The sequence below is a fragment of the Watersipora subatra genome, chromosome 9, assembly GCF_963576615.1.
Source record: "Watersipora subatra chromosome 9, tzWatSuba1.1, whole genome shotgun sequence".
NCBI classification, from domain to species: Eukaryota; Metazoa; Bryozoa; class Gymnolaemata; order Cheilostomatida; family Watersiporidae; genus Watersipora; species Watersipora subatra.
This window is the reverse complement of record NC_088716.1, coordinates 23,092,845-23,107,782: the sequence shown is the minus strand read 5'-3', so window position 1 is coordinate 23,107,782 and position 14,938 is coordinate 23,092,845. Positions and strand designations below refer to the sequence as shown.

Sequence of the window (14,938 nt, the reverse complement as noted above, 5' to 3'; positions counted from 1 at the left end):
ACGAGAGAATTAACTGATATTGATATAAAAGATTCATTATTAATACGATTTTGTGGACATTTCTACTGATCAGTTGATATTATGGGCTCGAAAAGATCAAATAATGTCAAAGTGGCGGTCACATGGAGGTGGTGTTCAATCAGAGTTTCGGTCTATTTTTCAACCCTTTTCTTAGGGTGGCGGTCAATTGGAGGTGGCGTTCAAATAAAGGTGGCTTTCAATTAGAGGTTTTACGGTACTTTGTTATCACAATGGTAAACCTGACTTGTTATATTTGTTTCCAGATTCAAGTCGCCTTGAAGATTTTGTTAAGACCAAAGTTTATGCAAGCAAAGACCTGCGAAAGAGCATAAATAGCTCAGGCATTCTGTCAGATAAAAGGGTTGAGGATTTGAGAGCTTTGGCCTCAGCAGGAAAACTAAATATCACAGTAGACCTTAAGAAAGAAGACAGGTAAGAAAATAGCTGAACACGTAGGGTAAGCGGACAAGCATACTTGTTGGATATTTTAATGTTTTAATCAATAGGTATCTTAGATATATATATATATATATATATATATTTAAGATACCTATAGATTAAAACATTAAAATATCCAAGAAAGTAAGCCTCACCCTATATATATATATATATATATATATATATATATATATATATATATATATATATATATATACATATATATCTAATCTAATATATATATATATATATATATATATTAGATTAGATATATTCAATATATAATAGATTAGATATATTCAATATATATTAGAAATATTCAATATATCTAATTATTATATATATTCTATATATATAATTATGACAATATATATTATATATATCGTCGTATTCAAAGTTTTGATAAATAGCTTCTGGTGGAACAGTAACCTTTTTATACAAACATACTAGTAGAGCAGGAACATAAACTTATATTTCAGCTTTTTCCTTCAGAAGATGGGCTATTCATACAAAGATGTTTCATAGTCAGAAATTTATGCTGAATTCAATTATAATGTTTCTACACCTATGTGTTTGCACATTTTTGGGCTAGAGAGCTCTTTTGAAATGGAAGGAGACAACTCCAAGTTTGCTTGGAAAAGGTTACATATCAGACAAAGAAAACTATTTTATAATCTCAAAAATTAATAAATGCTTTTATTTGAGATTTGGTGAGTCAACTCTCAGCATTTTTTAATCCCTGCCAAGGATGCAGAAAAACTGCTTTTTCACTGTCTTGATCAGTCCGTGAATGAAACCCTAGTCAGAGTGACTAAACTTCAATATGCCACAGCCAAAAATTATTCAAGCAGATGGTTGATATTGGAAGAAAGGAGCACTTCATGTGAAATTGCTCAAAAAGTGCTAAGCACTGAAAACTTTGATGAGAGTTCAGACTTGTTATGTCATTATGCCTGTTATAAAAAGTATTGTACCAAACTTGTTATGGAAAGAGCTGAGAAAAGACATGAGAAGAGACAGAAAGAATGTGATACAGCAGAAGAGGTGAGACTAGATATTTATAACTTTACAAATTCATAAGGATTACTCCATGATGATGGTACTTCGGTTGGAAAAAAGAAAACATTTTTATTTTTCTGCACTTTTTGGGAGCAGCAAAACTAACACTTTGCAGTTTACATGACTTGTTATAGCCTACAATTTGGACATAAATGTATAGATAAATTACATGTATGATCCTTCCTTGGTTTTTTGCATATGACCACACAAACTACACTAGATATGGCACGCTGTACTATGCTGAGATGACTAATCTGAAAGTATCACATAGTAAGGTGTATGAGGCTCTTATGAAGAAGGGGTATTTGACTTATCAATCATGACATCACTGTCCATTCAGCTTTATTGCTTGTGATCAATCTACTGAGCAAACAGAATAGACTCAAAGTCTCCCGGTGGAATCATAGGGTTTACCAGGAAGTCATCAGCCTCTCACCGCTGGGCTCTATCTCACCCGGAACAAACAACTATACATACAAACATGAAGAAGATGCTAGTGCTTGGTGATTCGGATACAGCAAGTTATGAGATGCGTGAAAAGGCATGGGAGGCTTATGAGGAAATGAGGGAAGTCATGAAAGACTCATAACATCAAAAACCCGTTTGCGCATGTGCACAAACGGGGTTGTGCGTTTCAAACCACCAAGCTAGTACATATTACCAGTGGTGCAAAAGCCTCCATTGGTGTGAAGTAGAATCTTGAAATAGCAAATGTGATTGGAGAGAAACAGCTTTCAGAATTGGTCCAGAAGAGGTTAAGCACCCAAGAAATTGATTTCAATGCATCCATCAAGTCAAACAAGCTCAAAACCTTTACCACATTACCATCAGCTAAGAAGAAATCAAAAAAAGCAGTCCTAGAGTGTTCGCACCATAGAGTTATCTCCCCCTAGAGTGATAACTACACGAGCGTTTCCGGTGCCAACAAGGAGCGTTTAGGCCACGCCTCTTTTTTGTGCTAGTCAGTCGTAGTGATTGACTAGATCAATAACATCAGCCATGAGAAGGGTTAAACCAATGATATACCAATGAAGGGGGGCTGTATATCATTGGTTAAACAAGGATCATGAATTTCCAGTTGAGATAGTAATTAATGCTCATATTAAAGAAATGATGATTATAGTTTATTACTCTAATATGTGCTTATTATTTAAAGCAATTCAATACCTACCAGGGATTGCTAAACATATTATGGAAATGTCTACTTTTTCATTTCCATAAACATAAATATTTCCATAATTTTAGGGGAAATAGATATGGAAATTTTATTTTACAAGTATGGAAATGGTATGAAAATGGAAATAATATGGAAATGAATTATGGAAATGCTATGGAAATGGAAATAATATGGAAATGAAGGAGGGTAATGTTATGGAAATAATATGGAAATGAATTATGGAAATGGAATTAATATGGAAATGAATTATGGAAATGGAAATAATATGGAAATGGAAATAGTATGGAAATGAATTATAGAAATAGTATTAATATGGAAATGAATTACGGAACTTTTATGGAAATGGAAATAATATGGAAATGAATTATGGAAATGGAAATAATATGGAAATGGAAATACTATGGAAATGAAGTAGGGAAATGGAATTAATATGGAAATGAATTATGAAAATGGAAATTGTGACATACACGTAATCCCTGATACCTACATGACTTGCCAAGGCACTGAATAGATAGTGAGTGAAAGTGAAGGTAATGCAAGCAGTTACTCATAGATAAGATAGATAGTCATACTGGGGTTGTATTACATTAGTGTGATGGGAAGCTAATCAACTGCCATCAACTATGAGCTGTACTACCCAGTGTTGCCCGAGTAATAAAAAAGTATTTGGACAGAAAATTTATTTTTATATAACATTTACTATTCTAACTTTTAAACTTCATATCATGAGAAAATATTTTTAAGCAGTTTAAATGAATTAAGAGGAAAAAGAAAACAACTCTAAAGGTTTGCAAGCTTTTTCAAACAACTACAACTTTTAAATTTCAGATCATGAAAGAAGTGTTTTGTTGAAATAAATTAGGAAAAAAAATAAAACTGTAAATGTGTTTAAATGTAAAATAATTAGCAAGTAATGGGTAAATATAATCTGTTTAGCTATGATTACAATGAAAAATTATTTAATAAATTAGGTAATAAAAAAGTCAATTTTATTTTTATAAAATTATAGTTAGTAGAATTAAGTATAATTTATTTTTATTTAACATATAACAAAATTTACCACTTCAACTTTCAAACTACATATTATGAAAAGTGTTTTGTGTAATTGAAATAAATGAAGAGAAGAGAGAAAATAAAAACAACTGTAAATGTTTTCAAGCTTTTTCAAACAACTACAACTTTTAAACTTCATATCATGAAAGAAGTTTTTTGTTAAAATGAATTAAGAAGAAAAATGAAACTGCAAATGTGTTTAAATGTAAAATAATTAGCAAGTAGTGCTAAATATAATCTGTTTAGCTATGATTACAATAAAAAATTATTGTAATCATAGCTAATTTTTATTACTTTATTTAATAAATAAAGTAATTCACAACTACTTTTTTCTTGCTTTATTTAATAAATAAAGTAATAAAAAGTCTATTTTATTTTTAAATAATTATAATTTAGTATAATTAAGTATAATTTATTTTTATCTAACATATAACAACATTTGCCACTCTAACTTTCAAACTTTTTGCTTGCTTACATTAAGCAAAGATGTCCACTAACTAGTGGACATCTTTGCTTCAAGCTAGTCTATGTATTTGATTGATATGTATTGAAATCTAATATTACATGCAAGGGCTGTTTGTGAACTGAGGTGTCAATGAATCACTCTATCACCATACAATGTCAATACTTTCAGTTGATGGCAGTCGATTAGCTTCCCATCACACCAATGTAATACAACCCCAGTATGACTATCTATCTTATCTATGAATAACCAGTGATATACAGCCCCTCATGTGTGGGGGCTGTATATCATTGGAGTAACTGATTGCATTAACTCACTTACTTAACACCATCTATTCAGTGCCTTTGCAATGCATGTAGGTATTGAATTGCTTTAAATAATAAGCATATACCGTACAGGATGAATTTATTCGCGGAGTTATATTTCGCGGAAATTGTCTTTTCATGCATATTCGCGGATGAATTTATTCGCGGCTGAAAATTGCCACTCTCTAGGAAAAGTTAACTCTATTACGTCTAGCAATAGAGTTAACCTTACGCATGCGCGGCTGCGCGCATTGCGCGTTCCGTTTTCTGTTTAGCTTACAACTACGGGTGGATCGTACTAAGCTATAAATTCTTTGTTGCGTTCAGAAGTTTTCACGAATATTCACAGATTTGGAGGCCTTTGATGAACCAACAATTTGTGGTAAGTAATGAGTTTTTCACATTTACTTAATTAGTTGAATCTTACTTTGGTTCTTCGGTAAAACGCAATATTCATGTTTTCCATCCCTACCAATTCATTATTTGTTTTAGTGTGAGAGAGAGATTTTTCATCATACACGGAAGAACAATGATTGCAAGGGTGGTGTATGTCATTTTTAGAAGATCACGAATCATTCAGGGAAGTCTGGAAATTCAGATAGAAGTGACTGCAGCTACTTACTACTTACGAGGAGAATATATCTGATTTAAAAAAAAGAGCAAAAACGCCTTTACGAGCACAAATCTTTGGCCAGCCGGCAGAACTTTGCAATAGTAAGCTACGAGGAGAGTTCTGATGATAACTTCCTTACTAGCCATGTAGTAGCAAAAGAATCGTCTTTAACATCTACCCAAGACAGTAACAGCGATGTAGATATGCTATTACCAAAATAACTAGTCGGAGAGCGCCATTACACGCTAGTATTCACTTATCAAGAGTCTCAGTTTAATTTTTTTGCTCTAGACAACCGCAATATAGACTAAACTGTTTATATTTACTCCATTCATCGTTTGTAAAATTTTATTTGTACACTCAAGTTTGTAATAAATTATAATATATCTATACATGAAATAAAATATATGATTTAATCATGTTTGCTGCAGCGATATCAAGGAGTTGTTGTCAATGAAGGGGTCTAGGTTGACTGGTTGCTTCTCTGCCAATATTCCTGCCTTGATGAATATTACTACTTGTCTCTAGTTTTCGTAATCGGAGTAGGTTGTTTTATTCTCAATCTGCAGTAAACACAAAAAAGAAAAAAATCTTAACAAGTGTCAAGGAAGTACAAAAACAATAGCTGAAGTATTTAATGAAAGCGATCAGTTTTTAAGCAAAAGAATTAACTAATGCAGTTAATAATGGAAAAACGTATCTGCACAGCACATCAAATACATACCATAATGTCCAGATCAGAATCATGATCGTCCTCAACTTCGGTATTCGAGATTGATGGAGTTGATTTCAATGTATAAAGACTAGGAGAGCTTTTTTGCGATGATGAAGCCATGCCGAACTACTTGTAAAAACCTTGAATAATTTTGTAAAGTTTGTTGCAATGGCAATAAAACTCGGAACCCCGGCAATGATTTTAAAGAAGTTTTGGAACTCGGCTACGTTTAGTACTTCTGCCTAGTGGCTATTTTCGCTATGACGCCATTCTGCCTATCTTGTGACAACCTTGAATAATTTTGTAAATAAATGTGATGCATTGGCAATGGTGTTAGCTCAAAGCCTAGGCAATGATTTTAAAAATGTTTTGGAACTCACCTACGTTTAGTAGTTATATTAAAAACTAGCCTAGCGACTAGTTTTCAATTTGATGCAGTAGTTATTCTCCCTTGTGATAAAAAATAGAACTAATTATTCACGGAATTTAATAATTCGCGGAGTTGACTGCTCGCGAAATCGCGAATTTTTATATCCATCGGATATTTTCATCCTGTACGGTATTAGAGCAATAAACTATAATCATCATTTCTTTAATATGAGCAATAATTACTGTCTTAATTGGAAATTCATGATCATTCTCATGGCTAACGCTATTGTTCTGTCGATCACTACGATTGACTAGCACAAAAAAGGGGCGTGGCCTAAACGCTCCTTGTTGGCACCGGAAACGCTCGTGTTGTTGAATGCACAGTTATCACTCTAGGGGGAGATAACTCTATGGTTCGCACAGACTGTTTGAGAATTTGTTAGTGATCAGCCAACAGCGTAACTTGGATTTGAGAAAAGTGTTATCATTTGTTTTGGCAACATCAGCTGTTCCCTGGCTAACTCTGATGGCTCTATATATTGAATACTGCTAAATCAGCTCTGATGGCTGCTGTTGAGAAATATGCTGATGATCAACCATCAATATATGCTAACCAGGATCAGCTACCAGTCTTTGACGCTGTGGTGGTTGTTGCTATGGCCGAAATTCAGACCCTGAAAGCTCCTCCAACTTTTGGCATGGTTGCAAGTCAGCTTTTGCAACAGATAGTTAGTATTGCAAGCGTGTATCACACATGTCGTGTGAATTTTGTTTGTGACACATACCCTGATATCAGCATTAATGGAGTTGAGAAAAGTCGTAGAAATGTGAAGGGAAGGCAGAAGATTGCTGTGTTTAGTCCGAACTAATCAATGCCAAAATGGTCTGAATTTTTAGCAGATGGCTCAAACAAGACTGCCTTAGTGAAATCTATGAAGGATACATGGAGCACGTCAACTGTAAAACAGAAACTAGATCTTGTGACAGCTTTTTCTCAAGAATGCCACATGATCAGCTATGATCTTGATGGATCAATTGCTGTAAGCCAAATAGATAGTTTGGCATCAGACCACGAGGAGGTAGATACGCGCATGTTATCACATATCGCAAAGATAATGGAAGACAAACCCAGCTCAAAAGTGTTGTAAATATCTTCTCAAGTGCATGCTGACTAACTGATTTATTTGCAATTCTACTAGAATATATATACACATCGGATGTAAAAACAAGTTTGACAATAACAGATTAACCTGAGTTCAAGTAAGGTCAAGAAACCACATTGATGACTTGTGGCTCATGTAAACATTGTCCTCATCTATGAGTCAGTTAGTGTCCATTGAATTACTCGGTGTCCAACAAAACGTTTTAGTCAAGTGCCAGGACACAGATGTTTTCTTAAGCTGTCTATCTCTAGTGGATAAGCTGCCATCACAGAAACTCATTTACTGCTGTGGTAAGGAGCAGTTGAGATATGTAACCATAGGCTGTCTGTCTACCGTCCTCACACCTGAACCATCGAAAGCACTGCTCGGGCTCCATGCTCTAAGTGGATGCGACAGTGTAAGCGCATTCTATTCCAAAGGGAAGATAACTTTCTTCAAGCTGCTAAAGAACAATCCTGAATTCTGTAGCACACTGAAATCATTAGGAACAGATTTTGAAGTTGAAGTTGATGGTGCAATAAGAGAATCTATTGAGACATCAATGACCTATCTCCAGCAACATGGATGGTTTATGAAAAGTGGAAAAGCTTAAAGCTTAAAACTAGATGAATGATACAACCACCAGCACCTCCTGATGTGCTCATAACATGTTTTGTCGATGCAAAACTGGATGCCAGTCTCATCGCTGTCAGTGCAACAATACAGATCTCAAATGTATGGACATGTGCAGATGCAGCTGCTGTAGCAAAGGAAATAAAGAGGATGGAGATGAAAGTAGTGGTGCCGAAAACCCAGATGACTGTGAATTAGAAGGTTAGTATTTGAATGGTGTTGTAACCAGAGGTGTGCTTCATGTTTGATTAGAATACGTATGTGTCATACCGTATGAAAGACTGATTAATTGCGATTTCACTTGCATAATAAAGTATAAGGTTCAACATAATAAGAATTAATGATGAATAGATGTATACTAAAATACTATATACAAATGGTCTAAGTCTTTAAAATACTTTTCATTTTGTTTTGCAGATCTGTAATGGTATAGAAGTTGCGGTATAACAAGGACAAACTTTAAAGCTGCCACAATATCAATCAACCAAACTGAGAACACATAATATTATATAATACAATTATAATATTATTCTAATATATGAATAATAAATATTTTAGTATTATCAGAATTGAGTCCAACTTAGGTTATTGCTAATTATTTAGTATTTATATGCCATTTTCCTTATCACATTGTTGGTAGAAGCACATAAAACACCACAGCCATTTATTTAATTAAAAGAATATATCAATTATATTGCTCAAAAATAGACAGTTTGAGAGGTGCAGAAACCAGATATTTGAGATCAGCTCAAAATTTTGATCTAAATGCCACTCTTATCTCATAGCCCACCTTCAAAAGTGATAAATCACTTTTTTGACAGCTTTTTGATGCCCTCCAGCTCTACTATACACAATTCAGGATATTTATTTGGTCTTCTCAGTCCGCATTCATTGTATCATTACCGAATCATCTTCTATTGTAATCGTAGCAAAACCAACATAATTGAGCTGTTACTTGCTAATTATTTTACACTTATATATATAAACCTTTTTATAATTGTTATATTTTTCTTAAATTTATGTGACCTGCGCAAAACATTTTTCTCATGATATAAAGTTTGAAAGTTACAGTTGTAGGACAAAGGTTGAAAACCTTTACAGTTGTTATTTTTTCTTAAATCTTTTCAACTACACAAAACACTTTTCTTATGATATGTAGTTTGAAAGTTAGAATGGCAAATGTTATTATATGTTAGTTACAAATAAATTTTCTGTTCAAATGCTTTTTTATTACTCAGGCAACGCCGGTAGTACAGCTAGTATATATATATATATATATATTTAAGTGTTTTTCAGTCTCTCGTCATTCGTATGTCTAGTTACTAGTGATTAATTAAGATATGCATGCTTGCAGTCCAGCGGGCTGTGAGAGCTCATGATATGTAATGTAATACACTTACAAATATTCCACAGTGTTGCAAGGGGTCAATATGGCTGTATGGTTTAGCAGTAGTGCGCTTCACATCCGTGCATCTGAATGTGTGGGTTCGACTCCTGTGAGCTACAATATTTTTCCCTGACACTCATGGGAAAAATAGCTGGCTTCGAACAGATATGGCTCTTATAATAGCAAAGATTAAAATATTAGCTTAGAGTATGTTTGAGTTAGTTACTAGCTTAAGTTACTCAAATTCATTGGGTACAGAAACTCAGCTAATGGCAACTACATTACCTTCCACTATTTATAAGCTGTTTTAAATCTTAAGCAAATGTGTAGCGTAAGAAGTAAGAAATGTTTTTCAACAATCTGTTTTAGCTATACCTCGAGGTTTTGAGTACTTAAATTATGCATTAACCGGAACTAAACAAATACCTTCATTTAAAAGTTAAAATGGTAAATGTTATATTTGTTGATTAAAATTAAATTTTGTATGCAAGAAACTTTTTATTATTTGTGCAACGGCAGGCATTCAACTAGCATATTATGTATTGTTAAAAGACTCCATTATAAAGTATGAATGCTTTAAATACACTTATTTTATGCTTACTTACACTTTAAACCCATAGAAATAAATATTGGTTAACAAGCCAGAATGATTTCTCGAGGATGATGATAGTAACAATAATAAAAGCAACAATAATAATAATAAAGAAGCAGCGAGTGACTGAAAAGCCAGATGGACGAAAAAGAGTGGTTCTTCAGGATCAGTACTCTTGGGAAGTTCAGGAAATAGAGACAAGCTCTTGGAACTAGCTGAAAAATGGATGATTAAAGGAAGCGGAAAGACTGATATTAGCGGCTGAAGATCAAGCACTCTCAAACAACTACAGCCACTACAAATCGTCTGTAATATAAGAACAAGGAAGTGTTAGATACAGTCAAACATGGATAACTCGAACTTCACGGGACTGAGCGAAAGTGTTCGAATTATCAGAGCGTTCAAGTTATCAGAGCACTGTCACAAGTTCATGTATTTACTTATTTATTAGTAGATGCATGTACATATACAAACTATAATATAAATCAAAAGCACAAATGGCTTGTTTCAAATTAAATGCTTCTAATGTAAAGTTTAAAACGTTTTTATCAAAAAGTATAGAGATTTTTCTATCATTTGAGATTGGTTTGTCGTTTGAGGTGACGTTATTGCCAGGACGTTTTTTAGATTGACATTGGCAAAACTTGATCGTTGTTAAAATGCTCAAAAGAAAAGACATCAGTACATATACAAACTATAATATAAATCAAAAGCACAAATGGCTTGTTTCAAATTAAATGCTTCTAATGTAAAGTTTAAAAAGTTTTTATCAAAAAGTATAGAGATTTTTCTATCATTTGAGATTGGTTTGTTGTTTGAGGTGATGTTATTGCCAGGACATTTTTCAGATTGACATTGGTAAAACTTGATCGTTGTTGAAATGCTCAAAAGAAAAGACATCTTTTTCTTTTGAGCGTTTTACCCACGATCAATTTTGCCGATTTTTCTTGAAGTTTATGCAAAGATTACCTCACTTTACCTTGCTTCCGAAGGGCGATCGCTGATATAATATCGCTAATGTAAGCGGATGTTTGGTATAAATCAAACATCACCAAACCTTTAGAAAAGTCGTTGACAAAAATATTTTGCCGATGGTGGCAATAACGACGCTTATGAATTACGAAAAGTTGAGGTTTACCTCTATGCCTTGGAATAAAGTGATTTTCTAAAGCGATAACAACCGTTTCGGTAGCCGTTGGGAAAAAACAGTTCAAGTTAACAGTGTTGAGTTCGAGTTATCTATAGCAATTTATCATTACGTGGGAACGGACCAAAGAAACCGTTCGAATTAACTATGTGGTCGAGCTATCCATGGGCGAGTTATCCATGTTTCACTAAATATAGGATAAGTGATGAAACAGTGGTGCATATACTCACTGAGACTGAAAATCTAGCACAAGGTAAATACAAAAAGAGATGTGACTGCGTCGCTTTAATCATATACTAAGAACTATGTGATTGCTATGGATTCCAGAAGAGTAAAAACTGATACGAGCTTTAATTAATGGTTGAATTATTGACGGTTCAAGATGAATGACAAGGTCAAGATCTTGTGGGGTTTCAACATTCTCGCTAGCAGAGTTACTAAAGCCTAATTTTTTGGTAGTAAAAGAGTTAAGTTCAGAAGTAACAATTATTTATATTGCCCAGCTGTTCTTTGTGAGTTGTTTGTGCTAGAAATAGAAATGGAGAAGATGGAGAGAAATCAAAACCTGGCAGGGAAAATAATTTGGATTTGGAAATGTAGGCGAAGGTAAAACCAATAATGGTTAGAACTTTTGGAGCCACGTCAAAATACAGATTATACAGTTGAGGTGAAGAAATTTGTTATAGCCAGTAGCTCGGCTTAGATTGGTGAGCATACTTTGGTAGGTCCTGCCCATCACAACCTAGTGAAACTGGGTTGCAATGGGCAAAATGCTAAACAACAACATCTGATTTGCTTAGCAAATATTCACATCCAAGTGGAAAGAAACATCAATGGGATATATAAGAAAATAAAATGAAACAAAACATGTTTACATGCTCTATGTTGAAAGTTGTTTTAAAACTCATAAACATAGAAACATAAATTGCTCATGAATCATATAACTGAGTAGCAGTTTAGTGGATTTGATCATTATGTGTGGTTATCAACGCATTAAAGTGATGCAGTGCTGAAGAGGAGCGAGTAGGCCTTGTTTTATAATGAGCCTTCTATTCCAACAAGCATTTTCTACACTTTTAGCATCAACTAACTAATATATTTAGGCTACACAGTTTGAGAATGCTATGTTATTTTAGATCAAAATTTATTTCTTTTCATATTACTTCCTACTAGCGTCTGTAGGTAAGGCACATCCTGCAAAAAATGACATTAAAAATTTAAAACAATCTAAAATTTTATTTAGTAAGCATTAATTTTGCAAATAAACAAGCAGCTTCAATGATTTATTATTAAAATCATGTTACTGTGATTGTAACCTATCAAACTGCTTAGTTTATAAGTAGGTGCATTGCCTTTATTTATTAGTTGCATAACAGTGAAACGTGCATTAACATCATCAGCCTTTTAAATTGTTAAAGTTAATACAAAAACATACCATTACCATTTGCAATCATTTAGTCTGACGAAACTGACGAACTTAGCATTTGTTCCAAAATTTATCGTAAATTTATAACTATTTTGATGAAAATATTAAAATCGCATATCTTAAGAGATGTATGAAGAAAGTCAATATTAACAAATTATACAGATCTGTCTGCAATTGCATAAAATTGCTATTTCATAATAGAATATTTTACCTACATGTATGTGTAGTTTGTTCAATTTTAACAGTGTGATCCCATTGAATATTTCATGCATTGCAGATGGAAGCTGTACAGACATATTGTTGTTCAGTACCGTAACTATATGGTCCCTGCTTTGAAGAGTCATCAGGAAAACTACCAAAGATTGCTCGATGCTCAAGCTCAATTGAGGTGAAACACAAAATTTTTGAATCTGACAAGAATTATTACACCTAGGAAAATGATGTAATGATGTAGGCTAATGATGCAAATTATAAAAGCTGAATTTTTGGGTGTTATATAATCAGACAAAAACCAATTTATGAATCAATGCATGTCATTTGTTGCTAAAGTTTTTTTTAATGCAGTGAAGGTTTAGAATTAGGTGCAAATAATCTAATAATCATCTGTCGGAAAAATGTTTTACTTATTGATAAACCTTTTAAAATTGCTTTCAGTTACATTTATTGACATAATTCTTACAAATACTTCATTTCAGAGTGATTATTGCTAAAATTATACATAATTATGATGACCATCAATTAAACATAACAATAATGCAATATTAATAACAATAACATCATGTTATCGACAAAACACAAAAAAGTAGCCGGGCAATAATTCAGAAATACGTACTTAGAAGTGATCTATTGGTGCAGGAGTTGGAGTGTTGATATACAAGCTGATTGTCACGTGTTTTAGTATAGTCAAGGCTATCTTTTTTCCTAATCTCGAACCCTGGTGACGCATAAACAGACACCATTTTTATTATGTATATTAAGGATATATTTTTGTTTTGCTTTATGTTAAACATATGAGATATATTGTATTATTTTCCTCTGCAGAGTAGACCTTGCTGTCTAGAAAATGAAAAGAACCGAAGTAAATTGACATGACATTAACTTACTGTAAAATTACCTTAATCATGAACCATAAACCGTACACAATTGATAACAAAAAGTAAAACACTTGTTGATACAAACCATAAATACTACAGTTACCAAACAGTCATTAAAAAAAGTTAAGTTTAGCTTTTCACTGTTGGAAAGGTCAAATGAGTGAGTTAAGGAAGGCCTTAGAACGGATTACCTGTCTTTTACTGTTCGTATAACATAAAATGCCTGCGACGTAATCATCCCTGGAATGGATTATTTACATTATAGGAGCATCTGCTGTACTTTGACTTTACTTTTGGGCTCACTTTAAAAATTGATTTTTTTAAGAATGCAACAAGAAATTGATGCAATGAAGAAAGCCAGAGTTATTGGCATGACCACGACTGGTGCTGCTAGGTTGCAGCTAGCACTTCAAGAAGTTCGGCCGGAGATCGTACTAGTAGAAGAGGCAGCAGAAGTGCTTGAAGCCCACATTGTTACAGCTCTCAGCGAACACTGTAAACATCTCATTTTAATTGGTTAGTCATTTGTTTTTCTACATGTTCATTCTACTGGACTTTATTGGGTAATATGGCTGCATGTTACAACAATGAGAGTTTTACAACTGGTGGGCTTTTACAGATCTCTCTTACGTTATAACAGCCATTATAAATCAATGACCAGTAAATTACCTAGTAGTACAGTGAGATAAAATAGAAGTAAAAAAGGACTACAAATATAAAACTCCTGTCATCTATATTTCTCAGTTTGTCACCTGTCCTTCGGTATGTCCAGCTGTAGCTATTAAAATCTTGGAATTAAAATTTTGCGCCGTGATGAATTTGAACTCACAGAGATTACAACCACAGTTTATTATCTACACACTCTACCACTGAGCTATGCAAGGCATATTGATCAAGGCCATTATTATATACCGTATAGCGCACGCGCGCGTTAAATGACATATTATTTGAAACTCTATGAATTCTATTACTAAGTCCATGAAACGCAATGTTTTTTCGTGTTTTCTTGAACATCTGTTTCCGGTTTTTCGTAAGGTTCAATTGCTAAATTGCGGTGAAGGTCGATACTTTACCGAATCATGTTTTATTGTAATCGTAGCAAAACAGACTTAATTTATCTATTACTTACTAATTATTTCACATTTACAGTACATTTAAACATTTTTATAGTTGTTTTATTTTTTTATTTCATTGACCTGCACGAAACATTTTTCTAATGATATGAAGTTTGAAAGTTACAGTTATTTGATAAAGTTTGAAAACCCTTACGGTTGTTTTTATTTTATCTCCTAATTTATTTCAAC

General features: G+C 33.3%; 1 protein-coding gene across 1 annotated transcript in view; it reads left to right on the top strand.

The window, feature by feature from the left end:
* The window catches only part of LOC137404908 (NFX1-type zinc finger-containing protein 1-like), an 87,417-nt gene that overhangs the window by 36,954 nt on the left and 35,525 nt on the right, over positions 1-14,938 (top strand). The window contains 9 exon segments of the mRNA XM_068091134.1: positions 285-453; positions 1,311-1,503; positions 6,831-6,921; positions 7,111-7,292; positions 7,648-7,888; positions 8,082-8,189; positions 11,618-11,720; positions 12,818-12,928; positions 13,960-14,150. Of these exon segments, the coding sequence (XP_067947235.1) occupies positions 285-453; positions 1,311-1,503; positions 6,831-6,921; positions 7,111-7,292; positions 7,648-7,888; positions 8,082-8,189; positions 11,618-11,720; positions 12,818-12,928; positions 13,960-14,150 (1,389 nt within the window).